The 22638-nt window shown below is 33.7% G+C and overlaps 2 protein-coding genes across 4 annotated transcripts; both read right to left on the minus strand.

Annotated features, from left to right (window-relative positions):
- Positions 1-1371: 1371 nt before the first annotated feature.
- On the minus strand, positions 1372-22047 carry LOC144856452 (galactosylceramide sulfotransferase-like). 3 transcript variants are annotated; one of them, XM_078714468.1, is made up of 3 exons: positions 22036-22047; positions 5987-6166; positions 1372-4677 (listed from the first exon to the last, which is right to left on the minus strand). In XM_078714468.1, the coding sequence occupies exons 2-3, from the start codon at positions 6151-6153 to the stop codon at positions 3441-3443; spliced, it is 1404 nt and encodes a 467-aa protein (XP_078570594.1). In that variant the 5' UTR covers positions 6154-6166; positions 22036-22047; the 3' UTR covers positions 1372-3440. The 3 variants fall into 3 exon arrangements, with proteins under 3 accessions (XP_078570594.1, XP_078570592.1, XP_078570593.1); XM_078714466.1 differs by lacking the exon at positions 22036-22047 and adding an exon at positions 6688-6894; XM_078714467.1 differs by lacking the exon at positions 22036-22047 and adding an exon at positions 6804-6884.
- On the minus strand, positions 15762-21895 carry LOC144856459 (galactosylceramide sulfotransferase-like). The gene is made up of 2 exons (XM_078714475.1): positions 21749-21895; positions 15762-17035 (listed from the first exon to the last, which is right to left on the minus strand). Exons 1-2 carry the CDS (start codon positions 21883-21885, stop codon positions 15964-15966), a joined length of 1209 nt encoding a protein of 402 aa, XP_078570601.1. The 5' UTR covers positions 21886-21895; the 3' UTR covers positions 15762-15963.
- Positions 22048-22638: the final 591 nt, after the last annotated feature.

The raw sequence follows: 22638 nt of genomic DNA on the forward strand, positions 1-22638 counted from the left end.
ATGATAATTGACCCATGGCCTCTATCGTTAGTTTAACTTTGTTGGTACCACAATATATCGGATTATGATGCATAGCCAAACGGTATGATATCAAGTTGGTTTGATATTATTTCTTCCTTGATGTGTACATTGTGGTAGGTCGACTATAAGTGACCGCGTTTATTCTCATCTAATTATTTCCTTAGAAAAAAAACAGAAAAAGGACTTAAATACTTATTTCATATACTTCATATCATTTTTTGTGAACTTTATTGTTATAAATATACCATATTAGTTTTTATTTTATTTAATGTAATAATATAATTTTAATAGGGTTGGTGAACCTATCCAATTATATTATAGCGTCATGGGAGTAATGGACTTTATTTGTTCATATAGGCCTAGGGGTTTTCTGTCCACAACGGGGCCCTCAACAGAAAACCCCGGTCTGTAATTTTGTTAACTTTATCATGTTTTGATTGATTATGAGTACCGTATCAATGTATAGTCTTGTGAAGATTCTGTGAAAAAAATTATTACTGCATATTTGGTATATTTACTAACGATTGGTTCCACTAGAGAGATGCAATGCACAGAGCGCAACGTTAGCGTCCAATCACAAGCGATGTATTATTCCAACTGTCGTGTGTGATTGGTTAACTCGCTTACGTTGTGTTTACTCCCTTGTGTTGTGTTTCTTAGTTTTTCGTTCCGGAATGAAGACGTATGTTTTCTGTATCTGGTTTTAAACTGGTTTTCAGTTAGTTCAGTTAAACGCAACGGAACTCAGTAAACATATATGGACACTTAAAGACTCTAAAACAAATTACTCAATTTAATGGAAAATTATAAAGAAATGCAAACCTTACTCAAATATTAACAAAAGATGTAATTTATGTATATATGAAAAGTATATTATTATGTCAACCAGAGCTATGCTCACTGAACCGTAAGAACGAGTTAATTTCTACTTGCAGACATAGGAAAAAGTTCTTACTGAATTGCAGATCCAAATAATTTATCTAATTGAAACAATAGGCTATTGTATACGACTTCCTGATGACTCACTTCAATTAAGCCCTGTGATATAACTGTGTCAAATATGTTTTATATTTCACCTGAAGAGTGCGGCCAGCTACATGCTGGTCATACGAAACAAATTTGTAGTGATTAAAATAATGAAGTAACCAAGTTTTCTGCTCGTTCCGGAGGTAATTTTTCTTGCATATCATTAAAATTAATGCATAATGTACACAATAGTTATTAGTTATTAGGGATAAATGTGACCTCGTGAATGAACGAGTGTTGTGGTAGGGAAATGTAGAAAATCCGGAAATTTGACAAAACCTTATATCGTATTATCTTGATTTCAGCCTGACTCAATATTTGAAATAATGATAACTTTGTTATAAGTGATAGTGTATCTTTATCATATCGTTTAATATTATTAAAACACACCTAGTAGATTCTTGTCATTTGATTGGAGAGTTGTCGGTCACATGCAAACAACTTCAAGACAATTACATCATCAACCGTACACTGTTGTATGTCATCGTTGAATATCGCTATGACCGTTGAATTTCGTTATAATAATGTTCTCGACACAAGGCTGTTCAAAATCTTTCTGTAGTTGATTGTTGTGTTAACACACCCGGTGTGTTGATTGCTCTACTCCGTATCCAAAAGTACGTACAGTAACTGTCCTTATCGAATTGTTTAGGCCTCTTGTTAAAAGTAGGTGATTTATAAACACAAATGTTTTATATTCGTCCATTCAATGGTACTCATAATACCCAAATAACGGTGAAAAATAAATGATTCTATTGTAACCTTATAAAATTATTTGTATACAGCGCAATGGTTAGAAGACTTTTGGTCCAAGCTCCGATCCGGTCATCGGGTTGCCGGGTTCTTGAGCAAGAATCTGTATCCAACTTGCTCCTCCCAACTCAGTTGACAGAAATGGGTACCGGTATGCATGTACAACGGTACAGCTAAATCAGACTCGTTTGTGAAGAAGAAGTGCCGTACCCGGTACGCACACTAAACTAGTCTGGCCCGCCCAGACGCTAAGAAAATGGAGTCAACCATGACCGTTATCAAAATACACCGAATTTAGCTTATCAACTTTACCGTAGAAATAATACACTTAACAAATGTATAAATATTTTATTAGTCTATATAGATAACTCTCTAAAAGGGTTGTTATTTACTTAACTATGGCGTTCCATACTTAACTATGGCGTTCTATGTATCATCCGGGATTTACAGAAAAGGCCGAGCCCATTCGTTAACAAATTATCTAACAGTAAAAGAAATACAACTGGAATTTCATAAAATTAAAACTACAATAATTATTAAATAACATTTTTACAACTTGTCTAACTTAAATCACAGTAACCAAAGGAATATCATTATCTGAAGAATGAGCAATCCGCGATTTTTGCATTAGAAATTTGAGAATCAATAACAGCGACCGGGATAGTATAGTATACTTTATAAATTAAATACAAACATTACAAAACGTCCCATTACATAAACTGAAATTATAATATTTTATTTTGTTGGTGTTCAGACTTTTGTACAGTGTCCTAAAAATCAAGCATGCATTACAAAGAAACAGTTTATCTATAAATCCTGACGTATGCGGAGCTAGACTTACCCCATGAAAAACCTGACGTATGCGGAGCTAGCCCTACCCCATGACAAACCTGACGTATGTGGAGATAGCCCTACCCCATGACAATCCTGACGTATGCGGAGCTAGCCTTACCCCATGACAAACCTGACGTATGTGGAGCTAGCCCTACCCCATGACAATCCTGACGTATGTGGAGCTAGCCCTACCCCATGACATACCTGACGTATGTGGAGCTAGCCCTACCCCATGACAATCCTGACGTATGTGGAGCTAGCCCTACCCCATGACAAACCTGACGTATGTGGAGCTAGCCCTACCCCATGACAATCCTGACGTATGTTGAGCTAGCCCTTACCCCATGGCAAACCTAAGCCATCATTTGGATCTGTGGGAAACCATATTATTACCATGGATGATTATTTAAAACTCATCCATGCTGTTGTTCAAGTATAATCAATGATTTATCATTCCTCTGATGTATTTTCTTTGCTTTAACTGTAAACGTTCAGATATAATAAAAGAATATAAATATAAAGAATAACAGAGTTTAAATTGCATATGTATCTTAAATTACGCAATATTAAACAGCCTCAGTTTTCATCGATTTCGGACATACGGGCATCGTTTTGTTTTCCCTAATAAAACACGTGTATAAATCAAAATAGCATATATTAACGATAGTAAACAGTTTAAATTAGCCGAAGTATTCAATTACATACACAGTTCATGTTCATTCAAACTGGAAGATGTGCGAGAGTTTACCTGATGCTGCTTATTAGAAAATTAAATAAAGAAACTGCTTTTATATGATCTGGAAATTCTAAGATTTTTTATTGACTTTTGATTTTGTTTCTGTTTTATTTACAACTTTTTGGTTTTTCGGTAAAGTCTTTTTAGATTTCGTTCCTCGAGATGCCTTTTCTCTGGGCACGTTGTCTTTGACTGGAGGAGACGTCGGATGTAAGCCTTGTTTCTGCATAAAACGTCTAATCAAGCCGGTGTATTGGACATCGGCTCTAAGTAAATTTTCGCAGAAAACTGACCCAGTCATATTTCTTTTCAAAACAAACTTTTCCTCCCTTCTATCCCGTTTATTCGTCCGCTGTTCGTCAATACATTTCTGTATAGCCTGATGTTCTCTTTGCCGAAATTCAGCAAGATCAGCATTAAAACTCTCTCCATATTCTTTAACTTTCCTCCACAATGTTTTGTTGAAATGATTGTACATCATGACGTCAGCACTGCTCCACTTACGTATTCGTGTACGCAGTTGATCGTTGATGACGTAACGATGACTATGACTTCGTATTCCGTTCGAAATATACAAAATATCATCAAAACTCCAACACATTAACTTTTTCAGTAATATCAATGATTCGTCAAAGTATTCAGACAATAAAATTAAATCGAATTCCGAATCTAATTGTTTGATTTTGTACTTGACTGTAAAGAAGTCGCCGTGATTTTCGTGATCCAGGCCTAAGTCATACAATTGACCATTTTTGGCTCTCTGCCACATATAGAACTTCTTTGCCAAGAACCTACTTGGCGTTTTCATGAACATTTCAATCGGGTTGCTAAAGTTTGTTAATTTTAACCGTTTCGCCATTTCAAAATATCCAAAGCAAGACTCAAAATGCGCAGAAGGTTCCCGAATAATCGTAATATACTTTGCATTTTGAACGACTGCATCCATTTCTGGCCGGTTGTATCTCACGTGATTAGTGAGTAGGTTATAGCCGGTTAGAGATTTATTGAAGAGCTTTACGTTTGGCGGAAGAGACGGTATCATTTTGCGATTGAACAAGTGTGTACTCGACAACACGTGCCCACGTTTTCCAAGTGTAAATAGCAAATTTCTTGTGTAACCGAATCTTTGTAAAATCGATGCTAGTGTTGTACTGGCTGTCTTGTGAGTTTTAACAAATACAATATTTCGTGATTCGTTGCAATATTCACGTTTTGCTGTAGGCCTGGGTATAACCGTGTTGATTCGACCGTTATTCCTCGTTTGTGTAGATAACGTGTCTGGATGGTGGTCCACGTAAACATCATCTCTGAAAAAAAAGAAGATTCGTCTAACTCAAGCAAAAATGAAATGAAGGTAATTAATTGCAAATGCTTAAAGCTCAGGTACAGGCGTGAATTTTAAATATAATATCTGGTTAATTGTAGAAAAAAAAAATATTTGTAATAGAAAATCAAAACCCTTAAAATGGTCAAATACAAAATGTGGAAAATTTCTGCTATAAAAACCAGGAAGAGCTTTTTTCAGTAGTTAGGTAGTTTAACCTAATGTTATAACATGTCTGGTGTCTCCATAGAAGGTGAAAAAAGATGGTGGATATACAGTGAATAATTTGTGCTATAGCATGAAAATATAACTCTGAAGTTGAATAAAAATACTAGAAATGTACAATTCAAGTTATATTACCTATATTTAGTCATCTGATAACATTTTTTACCACACAGTTTATTTTTCATAGTTTTTTTTTAAATGCCTCTCCATTTACAACATTTGTGTACAAAAGAATACAGATTTTATTGTGTAATTTCAACTATCCCCCCACTATTAAAAAAGTGCTTATTTTTAACAAGCTGGTGTAACAAAAATAAAATCCCAAAAATTATGAAACATAGGGGAAACTATAGATCGATAATTATTGGAATGTATGATCAATAGACATTGTTTGCCCGCACCTGGCATTTAATACGCATTCGCGTGTTTCCATACTTAATTAAGCAGGGACGATCGAAGGTTGACTTCTAAGTATAAATCAATGGGTATTTGTTTATTTGTAAGTGATTTGGGAAATTATTGATTAATATTAATTAGTAATTATCTATACTGTAAAAATAGTGTTTAGATTTTAAACATGTATTTTGTAGGCCTACTCACTTTTTCCACACATTTAGCCTTAGAAGAATGTTTAGATATTAACATGATCAGGTTCTAAATACATTGTAAACATGTAGTCTGTATCCAACTCAACACATCAGTGACGTGTTGATGGTTGTAGAGCAATGTGGAGCAATGTAAAGACACGTTTAGGTTTTAAACGTGTTTAATTTGCCATGTGTGGGGCTCATGTGTGGATCTTTTTTCCGCCACAGTAAAATCATATGCCAGCAACGCTAAGCGCGTACCTAAATATGTTGACTGAACATAATAATGACATGTTCACTGCTAAACGAGTGAAGGTAGCTATAAACACGTTTAAGTTTAAACACGCTAAACATGTAACTCGTATTTAAAAGATAAACGTGTGAAAAAGTGGGTACAAAATAGATGTTTAAGATCTAGAAACTATTTTTACAGTGTATTCACCAAACCTTTATGAATAAATGAATACGTTGTAAGCTTACCCATATGTCCAAGACAGGGACTTTCCTTTGTTTCCGATGTTTTCTTCGTGGCCGCTTAGAACGCTACTTTGTAATGAAAACAGGCATAGGAGACTCACTAAACAGACGAATAGTAATGTCGTAAAAATGGTATCTTTTGAGCGATGAACCAACACACCTCGCGCCATTATTACCTTTTATCTGAAAAGAATAATCCAAGAAGACGTGAAGAAATGAGCAATGTATTCGACAGTGAGAAATGGGCGCACATACTACAGATTCTTATTTTAAAAATAAAAGCAATATTGATCGGAATGATACACAAGTAATTTAGGACGATGGGTATAATGCTGATAGGATTGTTGACTTAGCAATTAGCACTACGCTACTGAACTGTTCAATAAACATAATAAGAAATGTACACGACACATTGTATGTAGAACCGGGACACAATGAGCAGTGGTGTAATTCCTAATAAAAATATAGAACACAATCAGCAAATTTAACTCGACTGTCTTTTGAATCTGCCTGCGTGGAATCCAAAGCTTGGTTTCCACTAGGATGTATCAAACCGACGTAACACAACGTATTTAAGTAGCTTAAAGCTTAATTCTCACGTAGTCAAAACGCAATGATTAAGTGCAACGCAAGTAATTTGACCACCAATCACATCGATGTATTACGCGAACTCTTATAAAATACAGTGACTTGCATACGCTTACCTTAGATATAATTCCAATATTCATTTTAAAATAAAGGGGGTTCAAAAACAGCATAATAATGTGATACATGTCTAGAAGTATTCCATTGCAGTGTATATTAATCTGTATTAACTTACATCATCACATAATCCAGTACAAGACCAGACTATAAAGTATCTAACGCCGGAAAAGGTAACCCCATATATCTGAGGTATTGCCACAAATGAATGGGAAAACGTGTACATGAATATGCAAATTATCATCGACTACAATTTACCTGCTAAACATGACACCTGGTGAAAGGTGTTTGGAATGCACACAACTAGGAGCTTTGGAGTGTTGGGTGTGCGGGTGCGTGTCATTTTTGTGAAACTCCTGTTCGATATAATCAAAAAATCATATTATTCCCAAGTTTGAAATTGTTTCCGTCGAGTTTATTCGAGTGGCGCACAACAACAATGGACAATGAAACTTATTTCAATATTTAATATACATATATTATTGTTCATTTCTCTTTTTTTTTACTCTCGAGCACTTTATTTTAATATGAATAAGGCTTTAGGCTTTGGAGTAATACATAACTTGAGAGAAACTAAAATAAATATAATTTACAATAACATTTGTTAACTTTTTGTTATACATCAACATCTAAACTGATACAGATTTAGGTAACTATAGTAAAATATAAATTTAAGCGTTGTTTGGGTCTAAGGTTTCTTAGTATTTAAGTTGACTAACATAACGAGTGTGATAGCTCATACGATCATTTTTACACCTTTTAGATGGCATTTCATTTCGTCAAATATTAGAAAAGTATATCATTAATATTAGCTAAAAATTAAAGTAGTACTTTATTACTACATGCAATAATGTTATAAAATTCAGAAAAAATACAATATAATTGTTTTCAATCTCTAGGTCTACACGTACTATTACCATGAAATAATTATATAAAAAATAAAACTATGAATTCTCTTTTTTTCTTCTATGTATATAAAATATATAAATCCAATGGCAAGTTGCTGAAAAATGACAGTGCAATTGGTATCAGTGTATGAATGGCAATGGACATACACAAAGAATAGGCTACAATCAAAAAAATAAAGTAAAACACTCAGATAAAAACAGTTCTTTCACTTAATGTACACTATTGGGCATTATACTTGGGGTGTAGGTCTAGTATTAATTCGGTAATTATTACTATAACAAGCGCATTTATTGCAGCCATCGAACATTACCTACTCGACAAAAAAATAAAAGAATTACATACCTCGTAATGTTGGAAATATCAGTTGGAAGAACATTTCGAATCGTACATAAAAATACTTCTTTTATTTCAAAATATTAACCAAGAAAAAAGTGCATACAACACCCGGCAACTCGAGTTTGCTCGTACAAACGTGTAGCTTCTTTACATTAGGAAATCTAGTGGTATTAATGCCTAAATTGGAAACTAGTCCCGGACTGAGTTCTAGTTATGTTCATCTTTGTTCCGTCGATAATGGCACTGTAAACGTCTTACAATTGCGGATTCTAAATTGTTTGCCCACCCATTGCTACCAAGTTATTTAGCCATTGTTAGTCACTTATTGCATATACTGTAAACACGAACATTAGGAGATTTGTATTCATCAAAGTAATTCGAGTTTGAACAATACCATGAAAGCCCCAGTGGTATGATGGTTATGACATCTGCATATCAAGCAGAAGGTCCGGGTTCGAATCTCGGTTGGGCGGACTTTTTCTCATTCTCACAGATTTCCTTATCTTTATCGTTTAAAATAAATTAATTAAATTTCAGTATATCACCGGGCGGCTTAAATTCATGTTCGTTGCCTGATGTGTTTATAATATATAAAATATATATTTTTCTTTATTTCAAAAATAAATACAGGCCAAATTGCGTGTTAATTAGAAATCAAAGAGAAGAAAGACTTTAACAAAATCATGAGCTTTACTTAAATATAGGCCTATACATTATTTTATATTGTCTACCTTATACTGTGAAAGGAGATCTTTACTTCCTTGATATGCAACACAAAGACCTAGAAAACCTTAGGCATATGTACAGAATAAAAACACGCACGCCGGAGGAAAATGAACTCCCATAATAATTACAATAGACATACAAAAAGTGTTATTTATTCTAAAATATTAAACTAACAACATTCTCCGTAGTCTTTATAAACTTCTATAAACTATGCACAGTATGTAAAAGCATTCATCGTACAGTATTATACAGATATTGCCTGCTTAGAGGTGAAATATAAGATTTGACATCCCCGACGGAATGATATTATGTTCGAGGGAATATATATATCCCGAAGCGGCAGCTGAGGGATATATAATTCCCCGAGAACATAATATCATCCTGAGGGGATGTTAAATCTTATATTTTACCGATATAAAAGGCGATATCTGTTATAATATATAGCCAAGAACAAGTCTGCTGGGTTGGGTGAAGCTAGGCTAGGCCTCCTATTCTATAGTATTTGTATTGTATGTAAACAAGCCTCCTGCCTAGACACCTTACCTTGCGAAGAATAATATACAGATAATTACTAATTAATGATTCCTTGGCAATAAAATATTCACTTAGGCCTAGGTCGTTTAAATTAACAGAAGAATTTCCATCAATAAGCCTATTAATAATAATTATTATAATCAGGTAGGCCGAATAAACAATTCGTCGTCTTCTCTTCGGGGAGCCGAATCACCGGATGTTCAGCGCGTACCAGTTACTAGGTTACTACCGTGAGTATTGACCAATCAAAAACGGTGTTTCATCACATTTATGGAGGACTAATAACAAATGAGGGCGCTATGTATGCATAGTTTAAATAGTTTAGATGATTAATTTCTTCAAGCAACTTCCGTGGCGCAGCGGTTGAAGCGTTGTCTTGCGATGGAGTGACAATTCCACACGAGTTCAAATCCAGTAGATGACTTTTGTTTATTTATCGGCGAACGCGAGTGTTGCCACACGAAAATTACACAGTCAATATCATCGAACTCGAGAATGTATATGATTAATGACAGGGGACACGATAATTACGCGAACATTACTCAGTCAATATCATCGTTCTCGAGGATATATACGATTTACGATCCTCGCAGCGATAGTCATGTGACGCAGTTTCAACCAATCACGTTCACGTATTTACATAGGCTATGTAATATATACAAATACTTCTCGTATTTCGATTTAATTTTTTAATTCAATTTAATTTATTTTCCACATACAACTACTACAAGTACATGGAGGATGCATATATTAAGATCTGTGCGGAACATAGATCTTTAAGCTTATAAGTAACCTTAGACAATAATAATAATTACAATAAACATAAAGGCATTGAATAAATAAGTAAATAAATAAATAAGTAAATAAGTAAGGCAGTATACGAAAAAGACATTATTTCATGATTTATGTATAGTATGATATATAATAAATAAAAAATAAGTAGAGTGGTATTTACTCACCATATATCGAGATCAGAGACAGTTTAAACGCACGCTTAAAGATATTAACTGATGTTTTATCTAAGTTTAACTTCGAAATGAATTGCCATAATTTGGGGCCAGCATAAAAAATGGAATGTAGTCTAAGTTGGGAATTGCAGGGTGATATAGAATAAAAATTGTTAGCAGAAAATCTAGTTGGATAATTGTGAACAGAAGAAGTAGAAATGAATAAATTGTTTAGATGTGAAGGCAGTGTTTGCTAGTGTACTCTGTACATAAAGGCAGCTATTTGGACTTTATTCAAATCATAAATATTAGGAATTCGAAAATTATGAAAAAGACTTTTGGTATGAGATTGAAAAGAAACGCCTGCGCAGATTCGCAAAGCGCGTTTCTGGAGTCTAAATAGGTAGTCATATTTTGACGTTTCGGTACTTAGCCAAGGACATAATGTTTCGAATTTATTGATACAGACTCCCCATGCGATATTACCATAAGAAAGATATGGTAAAATTAAAGTGCTATAAAGTATTAAAAGAATTCGAGGTGGTAAATAATATTTTAGTTTGTTCATCATTCCTAAATTCCGAGAAATTATATTAGATACACGATTAATATGAGGTTTCCAGTTTAAGTTATAATCAATGGTAATGCCTAAGAATTTGGTTTCAGTGACGCATAAAAGTTTGGAATCAGCCATGTATATGTCATCCTTGAATTTGCAAGATTTGCGTTTGTTGAACAAAATATAATTAGTTTTAGAAGTATTTAGAGATAATTTATTTAACCTAAACCAATCAGATACTTTAACGAGTTCAACATTAATTGTTTGAAATAATACATTGTTGTTTTTATTTATTATGATTTATGGTGTCAAAGGCCTTCGATAGATCCAAAAAAAGTCCAATGGCTAACTCATTTTTGCTTAGAGCATTGGTTATTTTATTATAAAGGTCGATTAAAGAATTTTCGGTGCCAGGAATGTTGTCTTCTAAAGCCATATTGTCTGCTATAAAGGACGTTGTGTTTGTCAAAAAAAGTAAAAAGTCTATTATAAATTATTCGTTCAAAAATCTTAGATAAACAAGGAAGTAGCGAGATAGGCCTATAGTTTGCAAACTGGTGTTTGTCATCTTTTTTGTAAATTGGAATAACTTTTGCAATTTTTAGGATATCGGGAAAGGTGCCACTGGTTAAAGAAATATTGAAAATATGGGATAATGGAGTAGAAATCAAAGACGAAACAGATTTAATTACCTTATTTGAATAACCATCAATGCCAGGACTTTTTTTGATATCTAGATTTGAAATAAGATCGGAAACCTCATACGGCGTAACGGGTGTAAGAAAAATTGAGTTTTTTAATGGTTGATTTAGAAATGATGAGTAGTCAAGGTTACTGTTCTGTGGGTTTCCAATAGTACTTGCAAGTTTACATGTTTTTTGAATATTGAATTTGTAGTTATCAAATTTGTTGGTGTAATACTTTTTCTTGGCATACTTGAGCAATTTAGTTAATTTATTTCTGTATTTGATATATTTCAATTTGTCAGGGTTTTTTTTAGTTTTTATATATCTTTTGTATAGGGAATTTCTTGTATCAATTGACTTAATTAAAGAATTTGAAATCCATGGTTTTTTTTCCTGACGTATGTTCCTTCTACATCGCCTTTTTTTAAAATGTTTGTCATATGTTGACCTAAATAAGGAGTTAAATAAATTGAAAGAAGAATTTGGATCGCTGTTACTATATATATCTGCCCAATTTATATTTGTTAAATCATTTTTAAAGTTAGAAATCGTTTTGTTGTTTATTTTAGATATGAAAACATATTTAGACTCTTGGTTGGTTGGCATTGTATTGTCGGACGAGTTATTTAAAAAGAAGATGGGAAAATGATCAGATATATCAGAATAGAAAATTCCAGGGGAAATTTTATCAGTTATGTTGTTGGAGAAGATGTTACCGATTAGGGTTGAAGTTGACGTGGTAACGCGAGTAGGTTTAGTAGGCCTAACTAAAGGATAACATTTAAAGTTAAACAAAGTACTGATAAATTCGGACGTTTGACTGTGTGAATTGCAATTTAGTAAATTAATATTGAAATCCCCAGTGAGGTATGCTGTTTTGTTTTCATTGTGTATAATTTCGAGAATTTTTGAAATATTTTTATTGAAGGAGTTTACAGGTAATTCAGGGTTTCGGTATATTACAGAAAAGATTATATTTTTTGGTTGGGCTTTAATTTCAATGAAGATGGATTCGGAATTGTTGGAAATAATAGAAGAAAGATCATTACGCAATATGTATTGATGTCTCTGATCTAGATATATAGCGACATCACCACCAGGCCTATCAGTTCTTGATTTCCAGACTACAGCGGGAGCAAGATAAAAAGTTAGGTTTTATATCGTCAATAAAGTTACATTCGGAAGTTACGGAGATCTGTTTTTGATCTAATAACAATCTTCTTCTTATTTTTCTTCAGTATGCAGTTTATCCGTCAATCGAGGGACCACGCGGCTTTCAATTTCAATATATTAGCCAAGTATGAGTGCACACAAAGTATCAAAACAACGTAACACAACGTATTTAAGTAGTTTAAAGCTTAATTCTCACGTAGTCAAAACGCAATGATTAAGTGCAACGCAAGTAATTTGACCACCAATCACATCGATGTATTACGCGAACTCTTATAAAATACAGTGACTTGCATACGCTTACCTTAGATATAATTCCAATATTCATTTTAAAATAAAGGGGGTCCAAAAACAGCATAATAATGTGATACATGTCTAGAAGTATTGCACCGATTCCATTGCATTGTATATTCATTTGTATTAACTTACATCATCACATAATCCAGTACAAGACCAGACTATAAAGTACCTAACGCCGGAAAGGGTAACCCCATACAACTGAGGTATTGTCACAAATGAATGGGAAAACGTGTACGTGAATATGCAAATTATCATCGACTACAATTTACCTGCTAAACATGACACCTGGTAAAAGGTGTTTGGAATGCACACAATAACAACAACTAAGAGCTTTGGAGCGTTGGGTGTGCGGGTGCGTGTCATTATTGTGAAACTGCTGTTCGATTTAATCAAAAAATCATATTATTCCCAAGTTTGAAATTGTTTCCGTCGAGTTCGAGTGGCGCACAACAACAATGGACAATATTGTTCATTTCTCTGTTTTTTTACTCGAGCACTTTATTTCAATATGAATAAGGCTTTAGGCTTTGGAGTAATACATAACTTGAGAGAAACTAAAATAAATATAATTTACAATAACATTTGTTAACGTTTTGTTATACATCTAAACTGATAAATATGTGGGTAACTATAGTAAAATATAAATTTAAGCGTTGTTTGGATTTAAGGTTTCTTAGTATTTAAGTTGACTAACATAACGAGTGTGATAGCTCATACGATCATTTTGACACCTTTTAGATGGCATTTCATTTCGTCAAATATTAGAAAAGTATATCATTAATATTAGCTAAAAATTAAAGTAGTACTTCAGAATATTACTACATGCAATAATGTTATAACATTCAGAAAAAATACAATATAATTGTTTTCAATCTCTAGGTCTACACGTACTATTACCATGAAATAATTATATAAAAAATAAAACTATGAATTCTATTTTTTTCTTCTATGTATATAAAATATATAAATCCAATGGCAAGTTGCTGAAAAATGACAGTGCAATTGGTATCAGTGTATGAATGGCAATGGACATACACAAAGAATAAGCTACAATTAAAAATAAAGTAAAACATTCAGAAAAAAAACAGTTCTTTCACTTAATGTACACTATCGGGCATTATACTTAGGGTGTAGACCTAGTATTAATTAGGTAATTATTACTATAACAAGCGCATTTAATGTAGCCATCGAACATTACCTACTCGACAGACGAAACTGATTTCCAAGTAATACCAACAAATAAAAGAATTACATACCTCATAAAATATTAACCAAGAAAAAAGTGCATACAACACCCGGCAACTCGAGTTTCCTCGTACAAACGTGTAGCTTCTTTGCATTAAGAAATCTAGTGGTATTAATGCCTAAATTGGAAACTAGTCCCGGACTGAGTTCTAGTTATATTCATCTTTGTTCCGTCGATAATGGCACTGTAAACGTCTTACAATTGCGGATTCTAAATTGTTTGCCGTAGGCCCACCCATTGCTACCAAGTTATTTAGCCATTGTTAGTCACTTATTGCATATACTGTAAACACGAACATTAGGAGATTTGTATTCATCAAAGTAATTCGAGTTTGAACAGTACCATGAAAGCCCCAGTGGTATGATGGTTATGACATCTGCATATCAAGCAGAAGGTACCGGTTCGAATCTCGGTTGGACGGACTTTTTCTCATTCTCACAGATTTCCTCATCTTTATCGTTTAAAATTAATTAATTATACATTTTAGTATATCACCGGGCGGCTTAAAATTCATGTTCGGTGCCTGATGTGTTTATAATATATAACATATATATTTTTCTTTATTTCAAAAATAAATACAGGCCAAATTGCGTGTAAATTAGAAATCAAAGAGAAGAAAGACTTTAACAACATTATGAGCTTTACTTAAATATAGGCCTATACATTATTTTAGATTTTCTACCTTATTATACTCTGAGAGGAGATCTTTACTTCCTTTATATGCAACACAAAGACCTATGAAACCTTAGGCATATGTACAGAATAAAAGTACGCACGCCGGAGAAAAATGAACTCCCATAACAATTACAATAGACATACAAAAAGTGTTATTTATTCTAAAATATTAAACTAACAACATTTTCCGTAGTCTTTATAAACTTCTATAAACTATGCACAGCATGTAAAAGCATTCATCGTACAGTATATACAAATACTTCTCGTATTTCAATATATCAGCCAAGTACAAGAGCACACAAAGTGCAACTCGAGTTTGCTCCTTGTGTCATTTTCACGTACATTGTTGTGGTATAGAGGGTATTACAGTATATATTTTCAATTGTTATTCTCAGTTATATTATATTATTTACTGTTGTTATATGTATTTAATTATTTTTAGTTCTTCACTATTGCTATTGTCAAAATATTATTTTTAGTTATTATTACTACTTAATTTTTGTAATTTGAACATTTCAGTAACCGACAGCGATCATGTATTATGCGCCTTGAGCACTCTTGAGTGGTATGTGCGCTATAAAAATCTTGTTATTATGTTATTATGTCGGTGGGTTTATTATTATTTTTGTTTTTATTGATTTGGTATTTTTGTTTTTTGTCTATGTATTTTAAGAATACACCTTGTACGAACGAGAAAATATACTAAACTTCAGGTAAAACTGTCTGTTGTCGTTGCGATGGGTCACATTTCGGATTATACTTCTGGTCAGTAGAAATCATTAAATGCTATAAGTATAAATTGGTTTTTGTAAAAGTCAGATTTCAGATATATCCGAATTTTCTAGATCTAGGAAAAATAGATTTCAAGATCTAGTTTTATTCTCAAACTCAAACTAATGGCCTACTTAATTTTAGTTGTATAATTCCTGTATGATAAAAGCATAGGGCTACTGGTATGCTATCCAAATTATCACAAACACGACGTGTATCAAGGTTCAGACAAATACAATACTTTTATTACTCTCTAGTCTGCTTATTTATACAATAATGTTGACAATTGTGGCTTGCATGTTTCAAGTATATTGAGGGATATAGAGTTTAATGTCATTATTTCTTTGTCAATCTAACAGAGAGTGATGCATCTGTCATCGACTATCCATGTATTGTGACCTACTGTCTGATCACATTCTTTACAAGCTACCCCTATCTCTATTAACCATACATTTTCGAATAAATCGAGTGTATTCAACATCACCTCTTAGTAGTCCTTTACAGAAAACGCGATCAGTCGCGTCTGATTTCAGAATGAATTTGTTCTCTCGTCTATCCGAGTCATCGACATTCCGGTCATCAACACATTGACTCAAGACTGTTCGCTGTTTGTTCCTGAATTCAGAAAGATCTTTTTGAAAACTGTCTCCATATTCTTTAATTTTTCTCCAAAACGTCTTATTAAAGTGGTTATACAACATGACGTCAGCATGGTTCCATTCGCGTATTTTTGCTTGAAGTTCATCGTTGAGGGCGTATCGATGACTAGCACTTCGTATTCCTTTAGAAACGTAGAGAATATTGTCAAAACTCCAACACATCAACTTCTTCAATAATATCAAAGATTCATCAAAGTATTCTGTAATGAGAACTAAATCAAATTCTGACTCTAGATGTTTTATTTTGTTCTGAACTTTGACCTGATCGTCATAGACTTCGTGACTTAACCCAAGATCAAACAACTGGCCGTTTCTGGCTCTTTGCCACCCAAAGAATTTTCGCGCTACAAACTTATTTGGATTTTTTAAAAAGATTTCTAAAGAATTGACATTTTGCGGTACTTTTAACAGCTTTTCTGCCTCAAAATATCCAAAAGTCGATTCAAAGTTTGCTACTGGTTCACGAATGATTGTGACATACATTGCAGCATGTATGACCGCATCCATTTCCTGACGGTTGTACCTTGCATGGTTGGTAAGGAGATGGTAACTATCTAATGGTTGCTTACGCATTTTATTTCCTGATGAAACTGAAAATACCATTTCACGCTTGAATAAGTCTAAGACAGAAAAAGCATGTCCCTTCTGAGGGATGGCAAATGTTAAATTTCTTGAATAGCCAAACCGCTGTAAGATTGAAGCTATGGTAGTGTTTGCTGTTTTGTGTGTTTTTACAAATACAATGTGTTTTACTACATTGCACTCATGCGTAATGTTATCACCGTTAGTTTTCGTCTTAGAATTAGGTGTTTCTCTCGAAGAAATATTTTCTCTGAAATGAAAAACATAATTAGAAAGTATAAATTAACATAATATCTTATTTGAACAAGGCCATATAGATGGCTGCAGTCGCGTGCTCATTAGTGTTTATCGACCGACCGACCAACCGACCGACCAACCTACCAACTGACCGAAATTGCTGAACCTGTTTAAAAATGTTGAAATGTTTAAAAACATTTTTATATTTTTTTAAATTTACACGTGCGTAGCCTGTCACTTTTGATGTGCTCGTATAACGTAATTTCGAGTTGAAAAGTAAGTCAAGAAAACAGAAATCGGGCAAAAAGAGTGCGTAATAACATTTAACGCGCAGTGCGGGCGCAAAAATCTGCGCACTCATGGCAATATTGTAAACGCTTAAAATTGCCTGAAACTTATTATTATTTCATCGAAAATAAATTTTGAAAATTTTAAGCGCGCGTACGCATGCGTCACATGCGCTACGCACATAATTGTATTGCCATATGATGATTTTTGCCCTGAAATTTATGAGTACCAAATTTTATTTAATTGTGATTCATGCTGCCCATGAAATTGATGCCATTATCTTTAGGTCGCAACTACAGATTGCAGAAGCCAATGACGATGATGATGATGATAAACTATTCAAAGAATCTGAATTTGGAAAAAAGATAAAAGAAGAAATGGATGAACAAGCAGGTAAATAGGAGGTCCTGTAATTTGTTTTGATGCCAACATTTATGTTTCTTAATTTTACACTTTACCAATTTAAAAATTCCATTACAGAACTAAGAAAGAAAAAACAAACAATCGAACAAACAATCGAGGAAATGGAAGACCAGCTTCCATTAAGCTTCTACAATGGAAGTGACCGAGCTGACATTGATAAAGAAATAAGGAAAATAATGAAAGCCAAGGAAGCTATTGTCAATATTGTATGTACAGTATAATAATAATAATAATATTTTTATAGCGCACATACCACTCAAGAGTGCTCAAGGCTTCACGATCTCCATTGGCGTTACATCTCTGTTGATCCCCGTAACTTTTAAAGATAGACAATAAAAAATGACCGGAAATCATGATACTTTGTCCCTCAGTATGATACTGCACTAAAAAAATAACAATATTTAGGTTTATTGATATATAAAATACGATATTGAAATTAATAAACATAAAAACTAAAAAGGTTTTACCTCCAATAGGAACAGCAGATGACAACGGAATTAGCTTTTGGAACTGGACCTATTGTTACCGCTCTTGATAATTTTCTGAAGGAAAACAAAATACAGAGACAGCAATTCCATGGCAAGGCCTTTAATGGCAACCATGTGCATAAAGGCTTACAGGTACATTTTGTTTAGTTTTGTTATTTACAGGTTAAGTAATCACAACAAAATATAAGGATTACCAACAAATTCTATTTTTGTTTCTTTATAGGTCCCAGTCATCCAACAGTTATTCAACATTCCGAAAAAAGTTGTTCAGGAAAGTCAACTGCAAGACAGAGTTGGAATTGCAAAAATCAAACTTGTTGATGGCAAATTAAATAACCTAGATACTTGCAGAGATCTCTTTCTTCTGTATGGGGATTGCCACAACAATATGAACCACTGTAGGAAGATGAGCATGAAGGAAATTAAGTGTCTTGGTAAGTATAAACAAGTAAGTAAAATGACTATTTAAAACTGAATTAGGACTGAATGATTGAATAAACTGTTACCATATACAGACATGAAGATCAAGAAATTCATGACGGCTTACCGATCAGTATCCACTCTGGTTTCACCAAAACTCCACATGTTGGAATTCCATGTGGTTGAACAACTCTGCAGGTGGAATTATGGTCTGGGCCTCTTAGGAGAGCAGGGTGGAGAAGGCATTCATGCGGTTTTTAATAAACGTAGAAGGTTTGTCAGTGGAATGCCGGATAAGGTGAAGCAGAACCTGTCCATAATGAAGAGTCACTTCACTGGAACAATTCCAATTATCCAGAATGAGGTCGAGCAGCCGAAGCGTAGAAAAACAACATTGGGTAAGAAATTGTTAATGTTAGTCATACATGTAAATAAACATAAAATATATAACATACATGTAGAATTAAAATGACTTTTTTCTTTCTTACTTTCAGGTGCAGAAGAGTGAGCTTTTGGTTCAGATGTGAGACCAGTGTGGTCGGTCATCTACACCTGGTATCGCCAGGTTGCGGTAGGGTTTTAATAATAAAACCCTAACGGAACCCTAACGGGTCCCTACCTGGCGATACCGGGCCTTTTTTGGTCATAAAATGTAAGAACTTCGCAGGGATCATAGTTCTGATTAGCATGACCTACTGTGGTTGATGTTTTAGTGCAATCTGAAAAAAAAAAATTACAAATGTTATAGTTTATAGTTATACTGAAGTGCATTCTATGCCTGCGACAAAAGAAATTTTGTTGTATTGTATTTGAAAAGAATATAAATGACTAGGGCCTAGGCCCAAGGTCAAATGAATATGTTTGTTTTATATATTATTGTTCGGACCTTTAAATTATTTCATTACTAGGCCTACTACGGGCCCCTACCTGGCGATATCGGGCGTTATCGTGGTTATTAGCATGAACCACTGTGGTTTATTATTTTATTACAAACTAGGCCTAGGCTAGGCCTACATAAAACATACATACTTTCTAACAGTCCACTAGAACTGAGTTGTAACATATCAACTTTAAATAGGCCTAGCTCCTGATTGGTAATGTAAATACTACAGTATGTACCCAAACTACACGTGTCATCGACTCGTATTGGCCTACTGTAACAAGGTATGGGCCTACGTCGGGTAGCAATGCAAATAATGTCATATCTCGAAAACTAGAGAACACTACATCGCATTTTTTTTTTTAAGTTAAAATATAATAGTTAATTCAATTCAAAATGTACACCAGCCCTCTAAATTATTTCGGATTATTTGAATGTCCTTAATTAAACTTGCACATGAAAATTTGCTGAATTTTAGTGACAAAAATATGCTCCTACCTTCTCCACAGAAGAACCCATGCTTGCAATAGGTTTATCAAAGTGTGACGGGTTTCTCATGAAATTTAAATATCCTTGGAACATAACTCATGAATAATAAATTATTTTTCGACAATAAACCCCTATCATTGGTCATTTAAAAATTAAAGGTAAACAAGCATGTTTACTTAAATTGCGCCCTCTATAGTGCTTTAACGTTTAAAAATCACGATTTGAAAACTGAGGGCGTCCTACTTAGTTACTCGCGATTGCATAGACTGAAACAGTGGTGAGTTGTGAAGATATGATTACAAACGTGATTCCGTTAAATCGTGCGTAGACCGCGTAAATTTATTGCGCACCGTGAAAACATAACCACATCGATTCCTGGCCATAAGGAATATACTGTGAAAAATTGACCTAGCTAGATTAAACTGATATCAAGATATGGTCATATACAAGTTAGTGTTTACCGACCGACCAACCGACCAACCGACCGACATAGTGAGCTGTAGAGTCGCGTTGCACGCGACTAAAAAGTGTTCAAACACCAAATCAATTGTTTTGAACTGATTCTGGTTAGAGCTTATTTTTATTTTAAATTAAATTTACTAGCAATTACATAGTCTTAATACATTTAATAATGTGAAAAATATAGATTTTAACAATTTAAAGATGTATTGTCCCTTTGACTAATTCCAAAAAAATAAAAAATAACAGATTTCGAAAAAAGGTGGGTCACTTTGAAGTATCATAATAGTTATTAACTATCACCAAAAATTTGTCGAAAAAAAAATCATTTAACTAAAATACAGACATTTTTTTGTTAAAAAAATAACTCTGACTTCCAGTCAAAGTTTTCGAACAAAACATACCCCATAATGAAACGCGCTTGTTTGGCTACTAGTGTATGCATAATCATAAAACTTCCTCATGATCTGTGTGAAAATACCTTCTCAACCGTGATGAGTTGTAAACAATCCTAATTAGCATATGCATAATGAGTACTCGTCGTTTGAAATCTTTGTTTACTTTCGCTCGCGATGATTTTCCAGACGAAATGTAATCAAACTAATTTACCTGTTAATTACGTAAACTTGTTGCTTTTGGCTCGAATTTTCGACTTAAAGTGAATAACTTTAATATTACTTTGATATGGCCAATTTAAATTTAGAATATTTTGACCTTCATTTTTTTGTGTTTTAAGGGACAATACATCTTTAAGTATCCCGCTATAAATACAAGAAAGCATTACGCGTGGATTGATATTTTTGTTTTGTTTCTGGATGCACCCACTTTCAATCAATCGTGAAGGAAAAACAAATACGTCAGGTTAGGCATATAGCTAGCGTACGATGTTCGTAATTACCGCTCTTTAACAGCTACGAGTAAACATTCGACGAGAGGTAGGCCTACGTAGGTAGTGGATTGTTTTTTTCTTTTATCATAATTTATCTTAGAACGTACATTTAGACAAGTAATGACCTGATTAAATGTTTTTAAAGCTATATGCATTATTTTTAAAAACGTCAAATTGCAGGGAAAGGGTTTTTATTAAATTAATGTGTGTATAGTTTATACATACATTAACATTAGTACTGGCACTAAAATGATAATTTAAAAGTATTTAATACAGTTTGATACAGTTATACTTGTTTCTAGTTGACTTGCAAATGTCAGTTAGAATCAATCTATTGACAACTACAAAATCGGGTGGTGTTTAAACATGTGTTGGCTAATTGAGAAATACCTGAACAGTTTTAATTGTGATGTACTATTCTTGTCCTTTCTCCAAGAATTATGTTTTGCTGTAGTAAAATAATATGCAAAGACCAAACACGTGATTATACAGACGATAACGCATTTCTGTGTACGTGCGCGCTTCATCTTTCTTCTTTTAAATCTATTCGACGTGATTTAAATGAGCCACCATATTCATTTATAAGGTACATTTGTGAAGTAGCTAATTTGCATAAAGGTGATCAAGTATGTTGGAACTGTTCAGCGTGGTTTATAAGCAACGCTAGTACTAATTACCTTATGTTGCGTTAAGTACAGTACTGCGTAGCGCTTATAGTTTATATGTCTCCGTTTCATCTAAGATTCAGAGGTCGATTTTTTTTCTCTATTCTGCTTTATTTTCAAACCGTTTGTGATGCTCTAGGCCTACAATCAGATAAAAAGCATACAGTCAAACACAACAGGTACTATCTCCACCTTCAAGGACACCATCTACAATCCCCTACAAATATTCAAGTTTACTCAAGCGGATCAAACAAACAGAAATACCAACTATGAATAAATACTACTACTGGTTGTCTACTAAACACCATCCGGATAGGCCAACTACCGGATAACACCGACACCAAATACCTAACAGAGCCTCCAGAATAAAAAATCTTACTACCAGAGAGCAGCCACCTGCTTAGAATTGCTTATTAATGATATTGACAATTCCAAAGCTTAATTCTCAGAAACTGGTAAAATTCAAGTTATAAGTTGAATTGCTCGCCGTCGTAATTCCAGAATCGAATGCCTTTAATCGTTACGATAGCAACACAATCAACGAATTCATCCGTGTCTATTGTCTAATGTTTTCTTGGGTAAAAACAGGAAAGAACGAAACTACTGGCTAAACTA

This window comes from Antedon bifida, chromosome 11 (assembly GCF_963402885.1).
Source record: "Antedon bifida chromosome 11, ecAntBifi1.1, whole genome shotgun sequence".
In the NCBI taxonomy this organism is placed as follows: domain Eukaryota; kingdom Metazoa; phylum Echinodermata; class Crinoidea; order Comatulida; family Antedonidae; genus Antedon; species Antedon bifida.

What these genes read in the sequence shown, in the direction of transcription:
- LOC144856452 (XM_078714468.1), bottom strand. Translation starts at nt 6,153, where the DNA reads ATGGCGCGAGGTGTGTTGGTTCATCGCTCAAAAGATACCATTTTTACG. An exon ending in TCCCTGTCTTGGACATATGG is followed by an intron (nt 4,678 to 5,986) that starts GTAAGCTTACAA and finishes CTTTTTTTTCAG; the next exon opens with AGATGATGTTTACGTGGACC.
- LOC144856459 (XM_078714475.1), bottom strand. Translation starts at nt 21,885, where the DNA reads ATGAAGCGCGCACGTACACAGAAATGCGTTATCGTCTGTATAATCACG. An exon ending in TCACAATTAAAACTGTTCAG is followed by an intron (nt 17,036 to 21,748) that starts GTATTTCTCAAT and finishes TTTTCATTTCAG; the next exon opens with AGAAAATATTTCTTCGAGAG.